Source organism: Fringilla coelebs (genome assembly GCF_963513975.1).
Source record: "Fringilla coelebs genome assembly, chromosome: 6".
Lineage (NCBI taxonomy): Eukaryota > Metazoa > Chordata > Aves > Passeriformes > Fringillidae > Fringilla > Fringilla coelebs.
Window position 1 is genome coordinate 46,482,573 of NC_140034.1, and position 20,917 is coordinate 46,503,489.

At 42.2% G+C, this 20,917-nt stretch overlaps 1 protein-coding gene across 2 annotated transcripts in view; it reads left to right on the forward strand.

Annotated features, from left to right (window-relative positions):
- Window positions 1-20,917, forward strand: part of BRSK2 (BR serine/threonine kinase 2) — a gene marked incomplete at both ends in the record, with an annotated part of 301,569 nt that overhangs the window by 192,245 nt on the left and 88,407 nt on the right. For both annotated transcript variants that reach the window (XM_084208048.1, XM_084208049.1), the window contains 2 exons: window positions 7,256-7,341; window positions 19,346-19,486. In XM_084208048.1, coding sequence (XP_084064174.1) covers window positions 7,256-7,341; window positions 19,346-19,486 — 227 coding nt within the window. The remainder of the gene's footprint in view (window positions 1-7,255; window positions 7,342-19,345; window positions 19,487-20,917) is intronic.

Here is a 20,917-nt window from a genome sequence, read left to right on the forward strand (position 1 = left end):
TATTTCCTTAATGGAATTCAGCATCTTCTACATTCTCCACACACTCTTTGGCTCCAGCATTCCAATGTTGTGTTTTGTATTGCCCATATTGAATCTGTGATGTCTCAAATAATGCAAGAAGTTCTGCACCTGTATTATTTGAAGCTGAACTCCCTGCAGCCCTTAACTTTACAGCTTATTTCTCTGTGGGGAGTGGCTGTTTTTCTGTAGCTTAGCATAGCAGCCCACAAGGCATTAATGTTCAGGGCTTCACCTTCTCTCTTCAGAAGTAACTTCTGCTGGGGGAAAATTACTTATTAGTTGCACTCCTTTCCTGCACAGGGCATATACACCCCTGAAACGAGCCCAGCATACATTTGTGTACAGGCTGCCCAGGGAAGTGGTCTCAGCACCAAGCCTGACAGTTCAAGAAGCGTTTGGACAGTAGTCTCAGGGACATGGTGTGACTCTTGGGGTGTCCTGTGCAGGGCCTGGAGTTGGACTTTATGATCCTTGGGGGTGCATTCCAACTCAGGTTATTTTGTGATTCTTTGATTCTGTGCCTTGCTAGAGGGGACCAGACTTACAGCCCTACATTTGGGGTGAGCACTGTGGATGTAGTGTGGCAAGGAGGGCTGCACACACGACAGGGACTGAGTGTGCTGCTTTGGAGCAGTGGTTGCCAGTGTTCACATAGACTTGGCTGTAGCTGCTGCATGGGGGTGGCAGGTTTCTCATAAATGCCAGGCTGGGTGCACATGAGTTATAGAAAGCACAGTGTACATTAACATTAAAAACCAGGATAAGGAGGGAAAAAGAAAGGCAAGTCAAAGATCCGGTTATTTCTCTTGTAGAGTGGCTGCAGGTTTGTGTCCTGTGTCCTGCACTGCCAGGATGTGGCACTCACTGAAGGTGACAGGAGGCACAGGGAGGCTCTTTGCCTTCCAGAGAAAGGGACCTATTCTGCTGACTGCTGGCAGACACTTGTGTGTCAGTCACTCGTTAGCTGTGTACCACCGGGCAGCGGATAATCTCAAGTGCTGAATGAATAAATCCACTCCTTGTCACCTCCCATCAGTGTCTCTTGCATGAAGCCCTGATGCTCCTTAAAGCAGCATACGCTGCAGATAAGTCAAAGTGCCATATTTACTCGGGAGCTGATGGCAGAGCCCTGAGGAGCACGGCAGGTGTTAACTACAGAGTTAAACCGTGACGTTCCTGGGTAGGATTTTCCATGGCTGGATAACCTGTAGGACCTGTCCCTTCAAGACCTTGGAATCTGTGTGTCAGGCCAGGCCATGAATCCTGTTGTGGAGGTGCATTGGCAACAGCAGAAAGGATTTCCAAGAAAATTACACAGTATCTGTCCAGTGAACTTCATACTCTCAGACTTTATGCTAAATTTTGAAATTCAGTGGAGCTTTAAGAGTTGCAGTTTTGAAGGGACTATGGAAAAAGACAAGCAGAAACTGACATTTCGGTATAATACTAGTTTGTGGAAAGTAAATTTCCCTCCTAAAGCTTCAAGGTATAGAAGTCTGCACATGAAAATTTTAAAATCAAGTATGCATCTCACTTGCTTCTCACACATACCTGTTTTCATTTATGGGGAAATAGCTTTGAGAAGCGCACATGCAAATAAAAATTGTGGTGGAATAAGGCCATAATAGAGCCCTCAGTAAAATGAGGAATTGCTAAGCTTTCCAGTAATTTTGTCTGTTTGTTGCACGTATTTTGTAAAGCATTGTCTAGCTGTCTCATTCTATGGAGGTCTAAGTCTAGCTTTCCCCCTCATTTATCTACTTTTTGTAAAATCTTCTTGTAATTACTAGTACTTAACAGAAAACCTAAATTCATATTAAAGCATTTAATTAGTCAAAATTGTGTAATGGAAGATTTCTTCCAGATACCACTTAATGATCATTAGAAGGTCTGATTCAAATCCCACTTAAGTCAATTGATGTCTTTTGTTGACTTCAATACATTTTGAATCTGGCTCCATATATTCAGAAATGTGAGGTTAATGGCTATGATAGCAGCAAGAAATACTCCCCACAGATGCACAACTTTCATGGTCTTCCATTTGCATTCATAATGGACTACTGAATAAGTTTTGGATAAAGGTAATGAAAGGCCATTTTAAGCAAAAAATCAGCCAAATTTAGAGCTGCAGAGGAAGATACTTTAATCATTTAAACCCTGATATTTTTTCCACTTCAACTCTATTTATGCTTCCATAGAAATTGTGGATGCAACTGATATAATGCATCAGATGTTTTGGTATTGCTTACATCTGGTAATGGCTTAATCTGTTTGGAGGAATGATGTCCCATCACAGCAGTGATGACCCTACAGGGCATAATGGGGCTGCAGTTACTTGTTGTATAAAGCCATTTATGCTTTAATGCTGTTCTCTTCTGATTTCAGGAGTAGCCTATTTCTGTCATTATGGGCAATAATGACCTAGACAGTCTTCACCAAAGACGGGCATTTTCACCATTTTTAACTTTCAGTCCCACATAACATGAAAGCATAAGTACCAAATTAATAAAAACCCGGGTATTTTGCTGTGATATTTCTGCTGTGGCAGGAACACAGACTTTTCATAGAACCTAATATTAGTTTCTTCCTATGAGATGCCTTTGGTTTTGCCACTTCAACTCAGTGAAATACCAGAGTGATTTACTCTGCTTTCTGTGCCATCATCATGGAAATGCAAATTACTGCACAGCAGGCCAGACATTAGAGAAAGTAGGTTCTCTGGTACAAGGCTTCCAACCTGAGTTCTAGCCTGAGGAGTTGGATAAGCAGCCAGATCTCTGCATCCTTTGAAGTTCACTCTGAGTGTAGAGAATTCTGAATTCAGAAAAGGTCATGTCCTGGATGAGTTTCTCATAACTGAGGGACAGCCATGAGTTCTGAAAAGTATTTCATTAGTTACCTCAAAGTAGGGTCAACATTAGAGAGCTTGATTTTCACAAGAAAACCTACCACACCTTCCCTCCCTGCACCATTTTGCTCTGTGAGTAGGAAAAACAGCATAACATGATTGCATCCTGCAGGGCTTTGCTGCCCTTCTCCATTTCTGCAGCTCTGGAATTCCTTCTCAAGCCAGGGTTTTGAGCCATGTGGGAGCTACTAATGCCAGTAGAGAAAGAGGGGGTTTTCTGGTGTGCTGCTGGTGAGCTTCAAAGCTTCCAAGGAGAAATGTCATCTGCTGTCCCCCAGCTTTTTGCATGTAGGGGTACTTTGAGAAACTGCTAGTAATGGTTGTTGCATAGTGCTTGCACAGGTTTGGTCAATAAAATACAGCCTGGTAAAATAAAATGACTGTGATGGTCATCTGAAGGAGCAGATGGGTCATGAGTGACCCAGTAGTTACTGAGCTAATGAATGCAAGAGAAAAGAAAACTTGCCTTCTTCACTGAGACAAACTATCAGGCTCCCTTGACCTGCCCTCCTTGCCTTCTTAGTGAATTAACAACCCTGTGTGCCTGACTCAAAAGGCAAGACAGCAGAGCACTTGTTGCTAGTGCAAGTTTCCTGACAAGATGGGCTTAAACCAGAGAGATGTGATTTCCTCTGGGGGAGAACGACAGTGAAGTAGAGATGGAGGAGAGGGATTGCATGATTCCTCTATGGGTCACATTGCCCCCGTGTTGCACTTTGTCATTAGCTGAATCACTGGAGCATCCTGTCAAATCAACCTCCTGCACAGATTTTTAGAACCTCTAATTGGCACCTGCATGGCACCTGCACAGCTACACATTACCAGTGCATCTCCTTTTGCCCTGCACAGCCTTTCACAGCTCTTTCTCCCAGTTTCAAGGCACAGTCATGGCATGAGGCAACCCTGGCTTTAGTTGGGATCCTGTGATGTGACCCAGTGTTTATGTAACAGAAAAGGTTTGCTTTATTCCTTTCTCTTTTAACCATTAGGCAAATGTTTCTGCATGTTTCCTGTTTATCACAGGCTCTGAGCCTCCCTCAACAGGCTATTCTGAGCTTGCCCTGCTTTCTGGTAATTGCATGTGCATTAAAGCAAACACCCCTGCAGGGTTTCTCCTCTCCCCTGTCCTTGCCAGCTCGGAGCTGGACAGCATTCCATGGCTTGCAAACACAGGGCTGTGCAAAAAAGGCATGTCAGGGGCTGGCAAAGGTCTGGGGAAGAGGGCAAAGCTGCATGCTATTTCAGGCCTCCCTTATTTTGCCAATGAGTTCAGATAACTCTCCTCTCCTAGTGACATGATGGTTCCTAGGTCCTCCTGAGCCGTGACATCGCTATTGAGATCTACAGTCTGTGTCCAGCCCATATCAACTACTGCCTTCTTTGTAGGCACATAAAAAATTAACAGGATCCAGTCACCCATCAGTACTGACTGCAGCAGTAATTCTGAGAAGGTGGTCTGTTGCAGACTTCTCTGAACTCTTGTTTTGCTTTAAAAGGAAAAAGAGGCAGGACACTGCTGTAAGATTTTTCAGACTGCTGTTTAGAGAACCTGGAATCTCTAGATCCTAAAGTAATACAACCATTAGTGTCTTGTACCTCTACATGGGGCAAAGTCCTGGATTACAAGTACAGTGATGACATTTTTCCTTCATAAAATGTCTCACTTGAGATAAGTGGATCCGTTTTGTCCTTGGTTTACAGATAGAAGAGGTAGCAGACTGTGGAAAGCTGACTGGGGCAGACAACACCACTGAACTGAACACACTGCAGTCAAATACTGCCAGGCACATCAAGACAGATGCTCTCGACATACATGACTTGAAATTGAGACCTCCAATACTGTATTTCCTCTTAGGATTTAGTTCCCAGGAATTACTATGCATAGAGCCTTTTATACTCACACACTTAGGATGAAAGAAAAGCAACTCGGGTTAATTCTTTTCAGTTAGTTCCTAGAGTAAATCTGTAGGTCATAAGTAGATACTGCCTTTCTATTCTGATTGTCTGTTACCAAACACAGGCCACACAGTGCTGTAGCTGAATTCCCTCCTCCAAGTGGTTGCCGTAAGTCACTGCCTCTTCTCATGCTTTCGGACAGTAACCAAGCCGGACCCTGGCTGGTTGCTGCCATCCATCACTCACTTGGTCTGAACTTACATTCCAACTGAACCAACCAAGAGGTTTTTCTGAAGTGAATCACCAATGCAGTTACACAGCCCATCTGCAGGGAGTTTTATTTTTCAGAGGAATACTAGGGTTGGATTATCCTTGTCATAGCTACTGCACTGGTCATATTCCCCATGAAATACCTTACTTCCCCTTCCAAAAGGAACTTCTTTGGAGTTGCAGTTTCTGAGCAGCTGAATTGCATGTTGCTGATGGTGAATCTCAGTACTGTTGTGAGAGTGGGCGCTTCTTCTGTTTTGTTTTTCCTCATTTTTGAAGCAAATCCAACTTTTATCAATTATAGGGTTGAACAAGCCCTCTGTTCAAGTATCAGTGCATATCTTGTAAGAGAGAAGAGTAACAGGTCTTTTTGAAGAGGAGGGAAAAAATGGAATAAGCTAGCTACCCCCTGGGTCTGGGGTGAAATAGCTGAACAGTTGAAATCTACCCAGCTTTTGTTTCCTGTTTGTGTAAGTAGCTTTCATCAGAGTGCTGGTCATGAGTAAGTTAACACCCACAGACCTGTCACCATCAAGCACTGTGTATCACTGAATTCCTAGCAGTTCTGGCAGTGCTGAACTGTGTACATACATGTTTAACTGCATTCCCCACTTCTCTGAAGGAGCTATTTTCAGAGATCCCAAGTGTGGAAGTGGAATCTCTCAGATGACTTTTGACTCTGCAGAGAGGAATAAGTGTCTTTGAAAGACTGAGATTGGCACATGTACAAATATACTTTCTTCCATCCTGGTATGTGAGGAAGGCTAAGGATGATGCAGTGCAAAAGTTGCTTTTGCTGTTTTTATGTAGTGCTGTAGAGGAAGAGAGATCTGGGGTGATAACCAACATGCTGGGAAATCCTCCTCTGCACAGTGCTGCAAACTACCACTTTCTAATTTCCTGCACAGGCTCTTACTGGCATTCAGGTAAAGTTGTCTGTGTTCAGGCTTAGCAGAGGATGTTCTCTCAGGAAGTTAAAGGACATCAAGAACTAAAGGTGTACTGGGGCAAGTTCCTAATTACTCATCTGATCTCTGCAGGGGAGACATTAAGGGATGGTTTTGTAGTTTGTTCATGGTTTGTTTGTCAGCATAGCAGCTCTGGGACAATCAGTTATTTAAAGGACTGGAAAAAAATCCTACCTGGTTGTCCTTGTTTGCTTCTTTAGGTCTTTTTCCTGCCTTTGTGGATTCCTTGAAATTTGGCACGCCCGACTGTGCAATGCTTTCACTGCATTTTGTTGCAGAGTTTATTTCACATACCCAGAGTCTCCACAGTGCTACATTAACTCCCTTCAACTTAGCCTAGGTCAAATCAGAGCAGTTACAGTGTGGTTTCGAGCAGCAGAGCAATTTTGCTAACAGCTGAGGAATTGCACTGACTCCAGCTCTAATGAATACCCTTAGTGGTCATGATAGGAATTTTGGGTGAGAACAGGGCTTGCACTAATTACAGGGACTTAGTCACAACTTGTTAACTCAGCACTGAAAACTGCTCTTGGAAGTAGCCACACTTGGGCAGCCTGGGAATTGGGGGGAAGCGCAGTCTTGTGCTCAAGGCTCTGAACACTGCGTCTCCAGTAATCTGGTTTAATTTCTTGTTCTGCCTTGTACTTCTTATGTCACTTCTTATATTTCTTCCCCTTTCTGCACCTCAGTTCTGGAGCTATAAAATCACACTGCTGTATATCTTCTCCCCCACATGCATGGCAAGTTCTTCAGGATGGGGATTTTCTAGCGTTATTTGAGAGTGCAGTTCGTCAGCAGCCACACCTGTGGCTGTGGGAGGTCAGGAGAGCCCTACATGACATCTTAGAGTTTCTGTACTTTGAGAATATGTCACTGGCTTTGTGAGGTAGGAGCAGCCTTGAATGTTCACATAACTCCCACAGCTAATTTTCTTTGGTAGATTCGGGACTTTTCTTTCAACCTTGAAATTGCTGGTTTTCACTTCTGCAGGGCAGGGAGTGCTGAGGCCGAATAAATTGAATTTTTCTTAAATTATGTAAGTGCTAAATAAGATACATTGTTACAATTTTCCATATCCTCTGCATATGAGGAGGGGTGGAAAATGGATAAATGGGAAGAAAATGTATGACAATACCTAATGTATTCTAAGACCAAGCTTCTAATCTTCTCTCTTTCTTTTTGTTTCTTCCAGGTGGAGCGGGAAATAGCCATCCTGAAGTTGATAGAACATCCCCATGTTTTAAAGCTGCATGATGTTTACGAAAATAAAAAATATTTGTAGGTATTACTGGCTTTTGCCAGAGGAAGGGGAAGGGAAGGAGGAAGAAAGGGAGGGAGGGAAGAAGGGAGGTAGAACAGGGTTTTGGAAGTTTGTATGTTTCTGAAAGAATGGAGCCAGGTGTGTTTTCAGCCTCTGCTGGTGTCTGTGCAATATTTGATATTTGGATGAGGAATGAACACTCATTATTTCCCTGGCTTTTCTCACTTTCTTTTCTGTGCTCTCACGGAATCATAGAATCATTAAGGAAATTTTATCATTGTCCGACCATTAACCTACTGCTGCCATGTTCACCATTAAATCATGCCCCCAAATGCCACATCCACATGTTTTTTGAACACTTCCAGGAATGAAGATTCCACTACTTCCCTGGACAGCCTGTTTCAATACCTGACCACCCTTTCAGTGAAGAAATTGTTTCTAATACCCATTCCAAACCTTCCCTGGTGTGATTTAAGGCCATTTCCTCTCATCCTGTGACTTTTTTACTGGGACAGGAGACTGACCCCCACCTGGCTACAGCCTCCATTCAGCAAGTTGTGGAGAGTGGTAAGATCCCCCCTGAGCCTGCTTTTCTCCAGGCCAAACATACTGACTCCTTCAGCCACTCCTCACAGGACTTGTGCCCTAGACCCTTCGTTGTCCTTCCCTGGACATTCTCCAGCACCTCAATATCTTTCCTAGAGTGAGCCTGTACTTATAAGAAACTTACATGCGGTTTCTTTTCCTACTTAAAACAGAAGTAAAAGGACACACCAGTGTTTTCTCTAAAATAGCAAGAGAGACGGAAAGCTTGTACCTGTAAGATCTGGAACCATTTTGAATCAAAAGCTGTAACAGACGTAGAGTGGATAATTTGGATAACCTCCTTTGTCTAACTCTTAACTCTCTCTAAAGGTGCTTTAAATTTGTCCCATCAGCAACAGATTTTGGTTTTAAGGGCCACTGTAATCTCCTGATGGTTCTGCAGTGACAGTTACGTAGCAAAGCTTTTTTTTGTATAATTTTTTTTCTCCAGATCATTACCAGTACCAGACAGGGATGTTGTCCACAGACATCACTTTAGCTTGATTTAGGGCACTAAATACATTGTATCTGTTGTCGAACAAACAGGCCACATTAATCATGGCACAACAGGACAAAAATCAATGTTCTCCAAATAGAAAGGGGTGAGCCAGTAGGGAACTCTGCTATTCCCAGCTTTTTAACATGTTATTACAGGTAGAAGAGAGTGGTTAAAAAAGATTAAACAGTTTTTAAAAGCCACCATCCACTGGTGACCTCTTTTTAGTGTCTCAACACAAGAAGGGAATGACTGTTTATCCAAAGAAAGTGTATTGAATGGAGGTAACAGTCCCTCATGGACTATTCATCCAGTCTTGATACTGGAGCAATGAATTCCTATTCTGAGAAGCGAGGCCTCTGTGCCTAAGGGTTAGCTTAGTAGAGCAGGCAGTAATTTCCTTTGGCTTCCCCGTCCTCCTTTGGGGCAGAGCCTGCCATCCGTGGTGGAATGCAGTTGCCAGAAAGAGCTCATGCAGGCATTGGGTGGAGGCTGGCTCAGCTGTTTTCAGAGCTGCATGCTGAATGCTCTGTCCTCAGTGGCACAAATGGTCATGGCTCCATGAAGCCCTGTTTGCCACAGATGAGACAGAGGCCCAGATCTGCTCTGTGTGCAGACAGGCAGCAAAGGGAAATCAGACTTTACAGGGAGTACATTCTCCTTTAATCCTGAAAAGAGAGGCAGAGGATATTTTCTCTGTATTCAGGTGAAAAGGGGGAGGAGACCCCTTTTTTGCTTAAAAGAGAGGGACTGTTCTTCTTTGTGATGTTGGTTTCTGTGCTGTGTAACCCTAGGTACACACCACAAGTACACATTCCTGCATGAAAAGAGCAAACAGCTGATGGTGGCAGTGGTGGCAATGTAAGAATACGTGCAGAAGAAAGGCCATGAGGGGGTGGGCTGTAGAGGTGCTGAAGCTTTCTTCTTGCTCTGAATGCCTGTAAAGCCAAAACCTGAGCTTTCCTTCTTCACCCCATAAGACTTGGTGGCTATTTTGCTCCTTGTGAAAAATACCTGATGCTCAAAGCAGTGGGAATGGTGTTACACTATTATTTAAAGAAAAAATACCGCATTTATTGGCAGGACAGCATCTTCATGATGAAAATCACCTTGAAAAGGAAAGCATTCCATATCTTTAAGCTATGTCTGGATATCCTGGCTTCTAAAAAACGTTGGGCTCCGAAGCGTGCTTTGCCAATGACCATTTAGCCTTGAACAATCACTAAGTCTGCTTTGTGCTGCAGCTCCTCTGCCTGTAAGATTAAGCTGTCTGCATCCCCCTGCAAAGGCACCAAATCCCTCTGCTGAAAGACACTGGCTCTGAAAGAACAAATGACTGTTAATTAAGTTTCATTTTTTATTAGTCGCTATTTTAAAGAAAGGGCACAATGCAGAGCTTCTGCCAAGCCTCTGTGTTCAAAATTAGAAACAGCTGTGGCCTTTGATAAATCTGAGAGGTGGAAGAGAGTGCCTGCGGAGGGGTGAGGTGTTACAAGTGCGTGGGGACTGAGAATGTGTATGCATGGACCTTCCCAAATAATAAGACACAGTGACCTCTGGTTCTCACCAGGAACAGGAAAGAGATTGCTCTGGGGTTGTGGCAGCACCTTTCCATCATGCATGCCATCCCAGCACTAGCAGCAGTGGCATGGTTTCAGAGAAGCTCATGAATTATGGGTGATATTTCAGAAGCCAGAGACTAATCACAGTACAGCACTGGGGAGCATTTCCTCGATAACTGTTAATTTCACAAATCATGTTTGACTTTTAGTTTATGATTTAATTTGTGACAAGGGGCTTTGGTTGAGTAGATTCCTAATGCAACCGTGAATCAAATCCTTTTTCCACAGTTTATTTAACACAGAGAATGATTTTTTTAAAATAATAATAAAAATCTGTTAGCATACATGCATTAGCCAAGCACTCTTTTTCTGTTTATTTTGGTAGGGTTCTTTTTGCCAAGATAGTTGGAGAGGTGAGGATAGCTATGAAATCTGTTATTCCATCTCTTTATCCATCATTTTGAGTTGTCTTATTTAGTAAGACTGTGGACTACACATCTAGGTGGGGGATGGGGGGGAACAGAGGGCGCTGTGGCTCTCTGTAAGTGACATATAGCCTCAGATAAATATTGTGTTGGCTGAATGAGCAATATTACTGACAGTTGAATTATTTCATATTTGTTGTATGATCACACTGATGGCCTTCAAGCAAGATTGGGAGTCCACAGTAATAGATAATTTAGAAGTAGCTACAGACAATCAATGCCTCCATCTCTCCCATCATATAATGTCAATAGCAAAACAACCAGGATGGGGGTTCATCCTCCCTTTTTTAAAGATTAAAATTAATCAAAGTAGCCTGGTATGGGGAAATGATCAGTGGGCTACCAAAACTTGTGTGTGCACCAGTCAGTTTGACTAAGGAAGTGCAGACAGTCAGGAATTTTAAGGAAATACAGATCATAGAATCATCACAGAATGGATTGGGTTGGAAGGGACCTTAAACATCATCCAGTTCCACCCCTCCCCTGCCATGAGCAGGGAACCCTTTGATTAGACCAAGTTGCTCAGAGCCTCACCCAAGCTGATGTTGAACATTTCCAGGATGGGGCATGTACTAAGAGAAGGAGCAAGGCAGTAACAGATAATAACAAAATTTTGGTGTGTGCTGTAATACACACTGGAGGGACACACTCGTTGGGCAATTTCTGCATTGCTGATGATCTGTGTGAACCTGGGGGATGATCCTCTTTTCTCTGTGCCCTGTATAGAAAAGGTCTTTCCTGAGCTGACCCTACACAGAGTTTTATTTACTGTGTTTTATGCAGTACATTCAGCTTTTCTTTGGATCATGGAAAAGCAGCTGTCCCCTATTGGAGGAGCTGTTAGCATGGCAAGCTAAGGGCCATCAGACAGTCCACAGGAGATGGTACTTCCCTCTCCAGAGAGGATTGAGCTGACTGATACAGTTCTGTTGCAGAACTCCCAACAGGGGTGGCATTATCTGTTTTGATCTCATTTGATTAACTATTTAGTTTCAGCTGTCAGGGGTTTGGTGGGGAGTGGAAATAAAATAGAAAAAAAAATACATACTACAACCACTCCATACATGTTTCTTTCAGATGGTAATACTGCTACTTCTTGATTCCCTTTCCATTGATGTCTGTGTATATATATATCTGTAAATTTCTATGTCAAGATGCATACAGATATTTGTGTATATCTGTCTGGATTTATGTTGAATGATTTTCAAATTTTCACATTTAAGATTTCAAATTTTGTGGCAGCATTTATTTTACATCTCTGTGTCATCCAGTTTGATCAGCATTTTAAGTGAAAATCTGTTTTGAGAGGAGTGGACACCAGACAATTGTTCTCTGAAGTGTGCCATGCATTCCTCAGCACCTTTTTTAAATATAAGTGCCTTTCTCATCTTTCATCAGTACAAAGCTATCACTGGGCAAGTGCCCAAATCTCATTTCAATGTATACAACACACCACCTCCTGATTTCAGAGACGCAGGTGCATCACAATGAACCAGATAAGAAAATTAAATTGTCCTCCTAGCTGTGCACAACCCACATTTCTGGCTCATACAAAATCATGTGGCAGCAGTAGTCAAGGACATATAGCTCTGGTGGTGTCTGTAGAGGCCTTTGTGCTGCCTGTCCCCTCCTGCAGGGTTTTCCTGTAATTCTGTTTATTTTTGTTGAAAACTAATTGTGAGATGCCAGAAGATGCAGAAAAGAGGAAAAAAAGGTTCTGTGTATTCTTGTTAGTGGTAGGCCAAGACTTTGCCATTCAATCCATCTGCAAGGAAACCTGTCTAAAGTAGAGGGAGAGTTCAGAAAGTCAGAGTGGCTCGAAAAGCTCAGCACTGAAAATTAATTTTGTGGTAGGTGTGCACCTTGCGAATGAGGCTGTGGGATGTCAGGTGCTGTGAATATGGGGAAAGAAAATAAAACAGGATTGGAAAGCAGAATAGCATTTTACCTGAGTCTTGATTAGAACTAAGGAAAATATTTGTAACCAGCTACTTTGACCCCTTTTTTCTGCCGTTGACTTGTTTTAGGACTGTCTGGAATGACAAGCATGTGTAGCCAGAAGAAAGCCAGGCAGTGGTAGGAGTGGAGGGTGTCACCGCTCACAAGAGGAACACCAGCCTGGCACAAAGCCGGGCCTGCAGAGCTGCTGGTGGGAATTAATGCTACATCCTGTGCAACAAAATCTTAATAAGCTCTACCAAAAGCCTTCCTCTTCTCACTGCCTGACATGGTGTGTTTGGTTACCATCCAGGCCATGATGCTGGGCTTGGGGAAAAGCAAGCCTATAGTGGAGCAATTCTGTGACATGAGCAGTTCTGTGAGATGTTGCTTCAGAGCCACAGTACATTCTCATGCCTGACTTCTCTTTTAGACTTTGGTAGGCAGTGTTGTGTGTGTCTGGGCCCTGGTTGTTACAGCAAAGGCCACTTAGCTCTGAAGAAGAAAGCCCTGAAGTGTAGAGTCACTAACAATTGCAGCAGTGACCTGATGGGTGTTGTCTCAGCTCTACCCATCCTGTGCTGAGGTTCCCTCTGGCTAAATCCATTCCATATCATGTGCCCATATAGGATGGATGCTGCAGTGCCTTGGCACCCACGACTATACGCCATGGGGGTGCTGCTCAAAACACCTTTCATCCCAAATTAATCAAAGGTGCAGAGCACAACAGCATAATCTCTTACTACCTCTTTTCCCCCAAAGCCCCAACCTGTTCATGCCCAAATGTAACCAGAAGTCAAATACAATATCCATTCAAACATGCAGACTTGAGTTAAAATGGTCTTTTAGAAAACAGAAATCTAACACATGCACATTTTCTTGCAGGCAAGGGGAGAAGAAAAAATACAGAGCTCCTGGCCCAGTGCCAAATAAGGGTTTAAAAATTCATGCCCGCCATAAGAATTTATATAACTTCTGAATAATTTATAGGCTGTGCCAATAACAAGGGGCTTCATATCTGATAGAGATTATTTAATCAATAGAAAACAGTGCAGAGAAAAAGCTGTCAGAGAACTAAAGAACATGTCAGCCTGGGCAACTTTTAACCTCTTCCCTGCCATATATATGTTCAACCATAAATATGTATGGAAGGACATTTTGCAAGTAGGGTGGTAGCCTGGAAGGAGAATCACCAGTTCTTTTTTCTTCTAGAGGCTTTTCTTTGTTGGTCCGTTGTTCCCTAAAACAGGTTCCTTTGAAATGTAGTGAGCTTTCTAACTCTCAAATTAATTAGTCACAAGGAGTAGCCAGTTTCTTGTGAACCATCTGCCAGGACTACTGTGAGATGGCCCATGGTTTATCAAGGTTGTGGCAGTGCCAACCCTACCATTTGTGGTACAGCCATTTCAGTCTGTGTTTAATTCTGGGCAAAACTTAAGAGAGTTTTACAGCTGTTGGCATAGTAAACATCAGGACAGAAAAGAACTAAAGACTTATCTGTCTTTATGATGGAGATTCCTACCTGATGTTTTATGTCTTTGAGTGTATCTCTTTCTATATAACTGCAGCTGGGTTTTGCATCTTGCTGGAGTGCATGACTGAAGCAGTGCATCTTAAAAACTAACAAGTGCCACATAGATGTCTAGTCAAATTCTGGCATAGTAAAAGCTCTAGGACATTGCCCAGTGATGTGTGATGGTACCCAGTGGTAATTCAGGCTTATATAGAAGAGCAACTTGAAAACCTACTTGTTTAGGTTAAGCAAAGTTGTGCTTTATATGTGTAAATATCAAATCACTCAATAAAAATAAATTATCAACTGCTTCCCTAACAGACAGCTAATTGCAACTGATGGACAAACCTTCTATTGCCTGACTAAAACAAGATGTGTGAATTGACTTCCATCCTAGAGCATTAGAGAGTGTTTCTTTGTAATCCTTGTTTTTTTTTTTTTGCATTTATAATACTTACCTGAAATACTTTGTGTTTCAGCATGAGCTTTCATCTAGAGATCTCTCCATTTAACACTTTTATAATAATAAATACATAATTGGTGTAGCTGTTAGTATCTTGAAAATTGTCTTGAGAAAATAAGAGCTGCATACCCACTAATGGGCTGCTGCAGGCAATCCCATCTGGCAAGAATTTTAGCATTTCACACGATTTTTGCTACTGGCTAAAAGCTTTTCATTCTTTACAGATCATAACTGATGTGTTTGTTTGCATTTGGGGTTTTTTGTTGTTATTTTGCCAGAAGTATCTGGTAGTGTATGGTCCTGGTGCTCTCTGTGCCAGTTAGTCTTTCTTTAGCAGCATTTTTTCTGGCATTGCTCAGAGCCAGCCTGTTTCTTTATTTACAATACTGATTTGGAGGTAGCATGTAGCTCCCTTGCTAGTGAGGGCTCTCTGAGTTGTTCCTCAGAGCTCCCTAGGGCATGAGCAAAGGCACCTCTTAAGAAGTTGTGGCATATTCCACCAGATGGAAAGGTGATAATCATGAGAAGTGTCTTTCTTTACTGTTTCAAGTGATGGGAGTGTAGTGAAACAGTAATCTAGTCATGGAGAAATCCTTGCTGTGCTGGCACTGGACAAGAATGGGATAATACCAGTTTACAATCCCACACACAAAGGAACTGTTGGGAATGGGAAGTCCAAGCTGCTGTCAAGCATCACAGGAAAAACCAGCCTTCAGAAAGGAGCTGGTGAGAACTGATGATGTGCTATTTTGGTTCCTGAAAGAATAAATGAAATTAACCAAAAAGAAAGAAAGGAAAAAGCCTAGGATTATTTTAAGCTTGCATCTCTGATGGTATGTAATGGGTCATTTAAGGTTAGGAACTCAGAATCTTTTTTTGAGAACGTGGTGATGATGGGATGCAGATGGAAAGATGGTAAAAGGGATGGGATGCTGCTGGATGCAATCTCTCTGCTTATCTCCAATCAATGCAATTATTCTTGTATTTAGTATTTAGCTTCTTTGCTTTTAAAGAGCAAAATCTTGTCTCCTTCAAGCTCTGAAACTGAACTAGAAATTTTTAGTTTCATGTTTTGTCTTGTAGCAGGGACATAGAAAATAATGCAAGATGTGGACTTTGGTGTGTATGAACGTGTATGCAGTGAGAATATTGGCAACCTCCTAGAGAATATATCCAGTGAGGAAAAAGTAATTGAGACTTTATTTTTAACATACACCTGGTTTCCTATTGAGTTGAAGAACCCTGCTGTTTTCTAGCTTTTTCAGTGTCCTAGGAGGCAAAGGGGAAATTGATGGTGGGGACAGTATGGAGTAGAAGGTGCTAATCCCAGCTCTCATACTGGGTGACTGTAACCCTAAACAAGTCACTAGGCTTCACAGTTCCATATCAGTAAAGAACAGGAGGTTATTGCTTGTCAAAACTTGTTTCTCATATGAAATGCAAGGATTGGAAGAGTTGGGCATCCAACATGTGAGAGCTAGGTGCTCTTACAGAGTCTTTTGTCCTAACATAGCTCCTGTCTGTATCATCACAGCACATAGTGTGCACACTGCCTGCCAGACACTGACTGGGTCTCTCCTTTCCCTGAACCTCCTTGCAATGGCTACTGCAGAACAGGTTTTCTTACGCTTTTACCATGGGAAGAAAAACTGATGCTGTCAATCTTATATAGGATAAAAAACCCCCAGAACTTCATTCACCAATAAGTTGCCTTTCATCTCTAAATGTAATAGAAGTTCTGGTTACTGTTCTGGGATTTTCAGAACTTGCTTGCTTGCTTAGAATAAATTGGAAAAGTAGTACTATAATGAAGTGAAAACCTGTCATATCTGGGAAAGATAAAAGGGAAGGGAGACTCATGAAAATGCTTCTTAGTGTTTTTCTCCCCTACAGGCTGCGTGTTATTTACCTTCTCCCAGATCCTCCAAGAGCTGGTATTAGCATACTTCCAATCTTGTAGCACTTTGCCAAAGTAAAGGATTTTAGATGCTGATGTGAACACAGAAGATTTGGATTCTTTTCTGTGCCATGGATTCAGGAAAGATGTAGTGTCTGTATGCCTTATTTTCCAGCCCAGGGCATAATGTTCTTCCTTTCCTTTGCTTATTCTGTTTGGCTTTTCGAAGTGTTTACTCGCTTCTTCTGTGGAGTCATAGGCACACTCTCACACACACAGATGGGTAGATACAGATATGCAGCACTTAGTGGGGTTTGTGTAGCTATCCAGTGGTGCTTAGGACCAGTGCAACACTTGGAAATGTTTAAACCCCTCTTGTCAGCCTGTTTGAAAAGAACAAGTGTACTACTACTGTGCCAGTCATGTGCCAGCAGAATGTTGGCTTGCACAGAGATAAGGGCAGGTGCTGAATTATGCCCTTGTTTAATAGAAAATCTCCTAGCTGGGGGCTCTCCTAAAAAAACCCACAAGGTACTGGAGGGAATAGGGCTGGCAGATAACAACCTGAGCTCAGAAATCCTAGCTGCAGGTTAGCCATGTAGTGCTTGTGGAATGATCCCTGCAGCATTTCTTTCTTGCGCTCAAGCACTGAGGAATGTGTTTGTCATCATTCTCACTCATGTCACGTTGGGGGCTTTGTCAGATCAGAATATATCGTCTCTCGTGCTTCTCCGTGTCCCTTGACTTGTCATAGGCACAAATCTTTTTCAAATGCTCTCCCTTGTTCATTTCCATTATTATATCTAGTGCTTCTAGGTGGCAAGCAAAAAATGAATAACCTTGTAAATGTTCCCTGTCTTTCAATTTGTTTTATTTTTCATACAAAGTGTCAGTGCATTTTTGTTGAGTGTTTTTAATAAGATGAAGTTGATGAAAATAAATTGCTTCACAGTTCCTGCTGTGGGTGACAGAAATGCTGGGTCTGTATTTTTCAAAAACTGTTTGTTTGAAGCCAGAGTGGAGGGTGTTCTGTATCTGTAACTGCAATCATCTTTGTAAGATTCCTCACAGAAAAAGGAAACAGCCAGCTATTTGAATTTTGGGGGCAAGATCACTGCTGTATCCAGCTTCTTCTGGGCACAGTGAGACAGCAAGCTGTCAAGAAGAATTTCAGGATTGATTCTGTGCCAGAATTGGGTCTGCCATATTGGATAGTTAGCCAGATCTGCCTCCAATATGAGAGGGAGAATGAATTCTACAACAAACCTTCTTACCAGACTGTCTGTTAGCCAAGGCTTAGGAACCAAGGTTTGGGACTTGACTGTGTGGACACCCCAGTGCCTGTGGCTGCTGCGTATCAGCTTTCTTCTGTGTTTGAATGACTTGCTCAAAAAATGCCATGTCTATAAACAGCGATCTCCAAAGTACCAGGGTATACCTAGCAGACAGTTGGGCAACTACCCGTCTGTTTGGAAAGAAGATAACCCACATATTCCAAATAGAATTTTCAAGTTAAAATTTTTCTCTTTTTTAACTGATTTTAATTTTTAAAAGTCAATGTTACTATGTTTCTTGTAACTGTTTTGACTTTGACCAAAAAATTAAAAAGTACAATTTTAATTCCCCCAAGTTTATAATTTTATGGTTTTCTCCATTTTTTGTGTTCTTTTAGTACTTATTTAGCTGGCATGACAATACCAATGTCTGTCTTTCTGTAAGGTGGGGAAGTGCTTTGTCCTTCTGCTAGCTGGGAGGTGACACATGGAAGTTACACAGGACATGATGATGGACCAGGAGCTCAGGTCCCACTTTGCAACTTCAAGGCTAATGCCGTTAAAACTGAGCAAGCTTTACTTTCCTCACAACTGCTTTTAGTCCTTCTATTGTCCTAGCTTTTTGGAAACATTGAAAACAGGACTAATTAAGACCCCAAATTTATATTAATCTTCCCCACTTTTCATTTCAAATTCAGAAATTTCCTTGGACATTATGGTGCTTGAGGTACAGAAAAGACAGTATCCTGGATTAATTATTCTTCATTGTCCACTCAAATTTGAGGAGTTGGATTAATTCTGGTAGTAAAAGTATTCTGCTGTAAAGCAGAGGGTTGAGGAATCATGCTGCATATGCAGTTCAGTATGGTCTGCTGCACTGTTGGGAGGCAGGGACTGAGAAGTACACTCAGACTTGTTTGTTTTTAAAGGATTCTGTTGATGGTGTTCCTGCCACTTCCCTAGGAAAACTGTCACTCCCACTATTAGGCAACATTTCCAGAGATTTATAGTTTTCCTTTGCTTGGCTGCCTTTCATTAGCCCTATTTAAAACAGCAAGGTGGTCCATCCATGGCAAGTCCTTTCCTTCCAGAAGGCTTCACTCTATGACTGCCATAGTATGAGTGCTGTGTGAGGTCAGGAGTTTCCTCTCCCGCTCCTAGGCCCTGTGCCACATGTATTCACTCAGTGCCACATTTTTCACCTGTGAGTTGCAAGGCCAGGCAGCTGCTCCAGCCAATCACTGCTGTTCAGCAGCAAAAGCTAAGATTTTATATAGGCTGCACACACATGTAGTTTTTTGTTTGTTTGTTTGTTTTTTAATAATGTACATTGTTCACCTTTTCTTAATTCATTCTGCTTTGTTGACATCTCTCTGGTTCTGTCTGACTGCAGCAGCTTTGCCACAGCTGTTTTATAAAAGAATTGTCAGCTTGGTTAAGGGACCTGAGGCTTCTTGGTACAGTCTTACTCCACTGTAGCTTTGAGATCTGCTGTGGAAGCTTATACTTGATTATTCTCTGCTTCCCATCTTGGTCTTTGGAGTAATTTTTAACTTCCTGATTAGGTCTTGCTATGCCATTGGACACTGAATCCAACAATGGCAGGTCTGAAGTTTGCAGAACCACTGTTAAACATGTTAATCACTCCTGATTTTAAAATTCCAGTTCTCTTCCACTGTTATTTCTGGAAGTGTTCCCCTTGACTACATATAAACAGAAGTGTTTGTCTATAACTGGGTGAGTGTGGGGTGAGTGAGGGGGTTGGTGTGATCACGTACTTAAAAAATCCTGGCTTTGTGTTTTTCTAGGTATTTGGTGCTAGAACATGTGTCAGGTGGGGAGCTCTTTGACTATCTCGTAAAAAAGGGAAGATTGACACCAAAAGAAGCCAGGAAGTTCTTCCGACAAATCATCTCTGCTTTAGACTTCTGCCATAGTCATTCAATATGGTGAGTACAGCCGTTTCCAATGGGAATTCCCTGCTACATAATAAAGAGATCTTACCTTGATACTTTTAATTTTAAGTAACTGATGTTGTAAAGCTCTAAAAGCATTGGGTAAAGTGCTGATGTATTTTTTAATTCTTGTCCATGTGTGAGACAGTGCACCAGTCACAGACAGACTTCTCAAGGAAAAGATTGTCTGTCATTTTTCACTAGAGAAGAATTAATTCGCAGGGAAGGCTTTAAACAGGAAAACCAAAACCACTGAGGAAAAAGAATTTCATTTCCATAATTTTTGTGGCACTTACTAATAACTAAGAATTCCATACACTGTATCTAAATGAATCCCTGAAGAAACCTGGGACAACTGCAAATACAGCAAAGTAATTTTATGGTTCCCTTCAGTTTTTGGAAACCTGCTGGCTTTTGGCAACCTTTACTGAGTCCCCTCTGGGCATTTGAGTCACTGTTGCCTTTAATTTCCTTTCCAGTAGGGAAGAATTTTCTTACTGACTCCATCATTATTTAACCATGTAGTGTGGTTTAACCTGTGCTTTCAGGTACCATTTTATATTGGCCCAGTTTCTCTTTAATCTTCAGCAAGTTGAGATAATTTAAATTATACTGAAATCAAGTTGTTGCAATCAGTCTGAGCACAAGAGTGTCTGTACAGCTACTGACCCATAACTGCCTGCTCATTTCTCACAAATGCAGCTCCTTGCACTTGGATTGGCTAGGGGAGAACATTTACATTATGTGTGCATGGCTGCTTCTCCAAAGCCACAGCCAGCCACAGATCCCCCACTCCAGGAGGCCAAGGGCCACTCAGAGGTACTGCAGTAGCTGTGTGGTTAGTTCTCAGTAGCCATGCAGGGATTTTCTGTACCCCCAGTTCTGTGCTGAAAACTCACAAACCAGATGGCCACAGCGAAAATGGATGTTTAAATATTTAACTTGCTCTTCTAGCCCCCTACATCTCTGCGTCATTTCAGCAGGAAACATTGATCTGTAGGAGAACATATTTCTAATGAATGGAGAGGCAAAGAAGAACCTTTCTTGAGGATATATTAAGAAGAGTATACTGTATAAGAAGAGTAAAATAGCATACTCTTAGCAGAAGAGGCAGTTCAGAGGTGGTGCATCTGGGTGAGAAGGTCCTGAGGACAATACCTACCTGACACAGGAAGGGTTACAATAGTCAGAGAAATTCCCAGAGAAGCCAAGAGCAGGTTGCATGCCCTAACTAGAGGATGTAAGTTTTCTCTGTTGGCAGTGACCTCTGACCAGTTTTATTCTGTGAATTCCACAGTTTTTCCTCCTTGCTATTCAACTACACTGAGTGATCATGACCTCCTTAAAACCAGCATGATCCTTGGCAGGCTGTAGACCAGTTTTTTTTCATACACTGGGCAATGTAACCACTGGTGGATTGCATAC